General features: G+C 50.1%; 1 protein-coding gene across 9 annotated transcripts in view; it reads right to left on the reverse strand.

Moving 5' to 3' along the window:
• The window catches only part of Kif17 (kinesin family member 17), a 71471-nt gene that overhangs the window by 36194 nt on the left and 32132 nt on the right, over positions 1-3145 (reverse strand). For all 9 annotated transcript variants that reach the window (XM_008838598.2, XM_008838597.2, XM_017799519.2 and 6 more), the window contains exon 11: positions 1916-2147. In XM_008838598.2, coding sequence (XP_008836820.1) covers positions 1916-2147 — 232 coding nt within the window. The remainder of the gene's footprint in view (positions 1-1915; positions 2148-3145) is intronic.

Below are 3145 nucleotides of genomic sequence, written 5' to 3' on the forward strand. Positions count from 1 at the left end.
TGGGGGATGTTAGAGTAGCAAAAAAACCATAAAAAAATAAAAGAAGAAAGAGTACATGAAGTTATCAGAAAAAAATGATGGGGAGATATGGGAGGATTTCGAGGGGAGGGAGTGGGCATGGATTTGATCAAAACACCTTATATGCAAGTATGAATTCTCAATAAATTATTTATTTTTTTTAAAAAAAGAAAGAAACAGGAGGGAGGATGGAGACATGGGCTCAGGGGTTAAGAGCACATACTGGGCTTTCAGAGGACCTGAGTTCAATCCCCAGTGACTACAGAGATATGGGAGGATTTCGAGGGGAGGGAGTGGGCATGGATTTGATCAAAACACCTTATATGCAAGTATGAATTCTCAATAAATTATTTATTTTTTTTAAAAAAAGAAAGAAACAGGAGGGAGGATGGAGACATGGGCTCAGGGGTTAAGAGCACATACTGGGCTTTCAGAGGACCTGAGTTCAATCCCCAGTGACTACATCAGGTGACTCACAACCACCTGGAACTCCAGCTCATGGGAGATCTAACACCTCTGGTTTCCAAGGACACCTGCATATACGTGCAAACACCCCCTACCACATATGCATATGCACATGCGCATAATTAAAAATATAAATAACTACACAAACAAACAAATAAATAATAGAAACGTAAGGGAGGCTGGAGAGCTGACTCGCAGTTAAGAGCACTGGCTGATCTTGCAGAGGGCCCAGGTTTGGTTCCCAGCACCCACATGGTGGCTAACAAACATCTGTAATTCCAGTTCCAGGGGATTCAATACCCTCTTCTGGCCTCTGTGGGCACCAGGCACACAAGTGGTGCACTTATGGACATGCAGGTAAAACTCTCATACACATAAAATAAATATGCTGGACGTGGCTGCGCATATCTTTTTTTTTTTTGGTCTTTTTGAGACAGGGTCTCCCTGTGGCCCCAGCTGTCCTGGAACTTGCTATATAAACCAGGCTGGCCGCGGACTCACAGAGATCCCCCTGCCTCTGCCTCCCAAGTGCTGGGATTAAAGGCGTGGCAAAACAAAAAATAAATAAGTCTTTTAAAAAACTTAAATGGGGGCTGGAGAGATGCCTCAGCAATTAAGAACACTGATTGTTCTTGTAGAAGACCCAGGTTCGAATCCCAGCACCCACATGGCAGCTAACAACTGTCCATAACTTCAGTCCCAGGGGATCCTACAGCCTCTTCTGACCTCCACGGGCATGGCACGACATGGGTGCACTTACCTACATGCAGGCAATCCACGCATACACATAAAATAAAAATATTAAAATAAAAAAAAACTTACATGTATCAGCTTTACAGGGGTTCCCCTGGTGCCCAGTGCTGTAGGGGGCCCCTTTATTTCACCAAGGGGCCATCACGAGGCCCAGACTACAATATCTGGGAAGGAGTTTGTGTGCCCCAAATATTCTGCCTTCACACCATCCAGCTGACTCTTATCTTTCAGCCCCCCGAGAAGTGCCCCCCTCCATGATGACACCCCATCCCCTCACCATGGTGGCCCCAGTACAGGGTTCTTTTAGTGCTCAGCTTCCCAGTCTCCCAGATGCTGGCTTCCTGTGCACATCGTGGAAGTGGATTCAGCTGCACATCTGTGCGCTTAACCTTTCTAACTGCAAAATGGACAGAGCCGGCCTCCCTTGGTCTCCATGCAACTCATGACTCCAGACATTCTTCGTGCTTGTTCTCTGATTACTTTCCTATATACATACATTCTCCCGTGTTCTGTCAGTATGACCACTGTGCTGCCAGAAGCTGAAGACACATACAGCAAGCACTTACTAAGTGCTGTGTGAAGACTGGAGGATGCCTGCTGTCCCAGCATGTGAAGATGCCATCTGGGGGATGACCCATCTCTGGGCAGATGGGGCTAGGGGCCTGAACTGGGGCCTCACCTTCTTCTGCATCTTCTCCAGAAGCTTGCTCTTGGCCCTCACTTCCTCCTGGATGGAGTCGTAGACATTGAGCAGCACCCAGTCCCCGCTGTCCTCATCGGAGTTCTGCAGCGCTGCCACCAGCTGCTTTTTGCGCTCGTCGGCATACCGCTTGCGTCGTTTGTGCTTCTCCTTCAGATCCTTGTTCTTCGCCTGCTCGCCCCCCACCACCTGCTGCTCCAGCAGCTGCAAGCTGCCAGGATGGAAGAGAAAACCAATATGGCGGTAACTGCTGGCTAGGGAGTACCAGCCATCCAGCAGACTCCACACAACCCACTTCACAGAGCAGTAAACCAAGGCACAGAGGCTAAAGCTCCCCAGTGACTGGCAAGGCCCCATAGGTCTCAGCTCTTTTCAGAATTACAGAAGGATCTGGGGTAGAGGTAATAGAGGAAAGGAGGCCTAGTGGGAGCTAAGCCCAGGCCCAGGAAGGGCATGAGCTCTGTATCCCAAATAGCCAGTGTCTGACCATCCATCAGGGTGAAGAATGCCCCAGGGTACACCTGGGCCCCATGATCCCTAACTCACTTCAGTTTGAACTCATTTCCCATACCCACCATGGTAGACACTGTACTCTTTATCAGGAATGCCACCCTGGGGTGTTTGGCTGGTACACCTTGTTGGGAGATGGGGAACTACTCTGTGTTTTCCTTGACCTTCACTCCAGACTCCACTGTGACAACAGCCATGTCTGCCGTTCACGTGCAGCGTTTGGGCTACCACCCCTGCAGGCACTGTGCACGCCACCGTGTACCCCACTATATTTCAGCTACAACTGTGATGTTTGCAGATGAGAAACCAAGGCCCATGGAGGTTGGAGGTCTGCCCAAGGTGGCAGAAGAGGCAGAATGGGAGCCGGCCATAGGGCTCCAGCAACAGCCCTCTGGGTCTTGGCTCTGCTTTCCCCTGAACCATCAGCCCTGGAAGGCCAAGGTAACCTCCCATCTAACCCTGCATCCTAGCACCTAGCACACAGCCCTGCTCAGCCCCTGTCTGTGCCAGTGGGGTACCCACTACCGACATCATCGCCATCCACAGAAGGAAAAAGTGAGACTCAAAAACGTGAGGAAAAGTGAGGCGTGGTGGCGCACACCTTTAATCCCAGCACTCGGGAGGCAGAGGCAGGTGGATCTCTGTGAGTTCAAGGCCAGCCTGATCTACATAGTGAGTTCCAGGACAGCTGGGGCTGCA

Source organism: Nannospalax galili, unplaced genomic scaffold (genome assembly GCF_000622305.1).
Source record: "Nannospalax galili isolate Female #2095 unplaced genomic scaffold, S.galili_v1.0 scaffold2019, whole genome shotgun sequence".
NCBI classification, from domain to species: Eukaryota; Metazoa; Chordata; class Mammalia; order Rodentia; family Spalacidae; genus Nannospalax; species Nannospalax galili.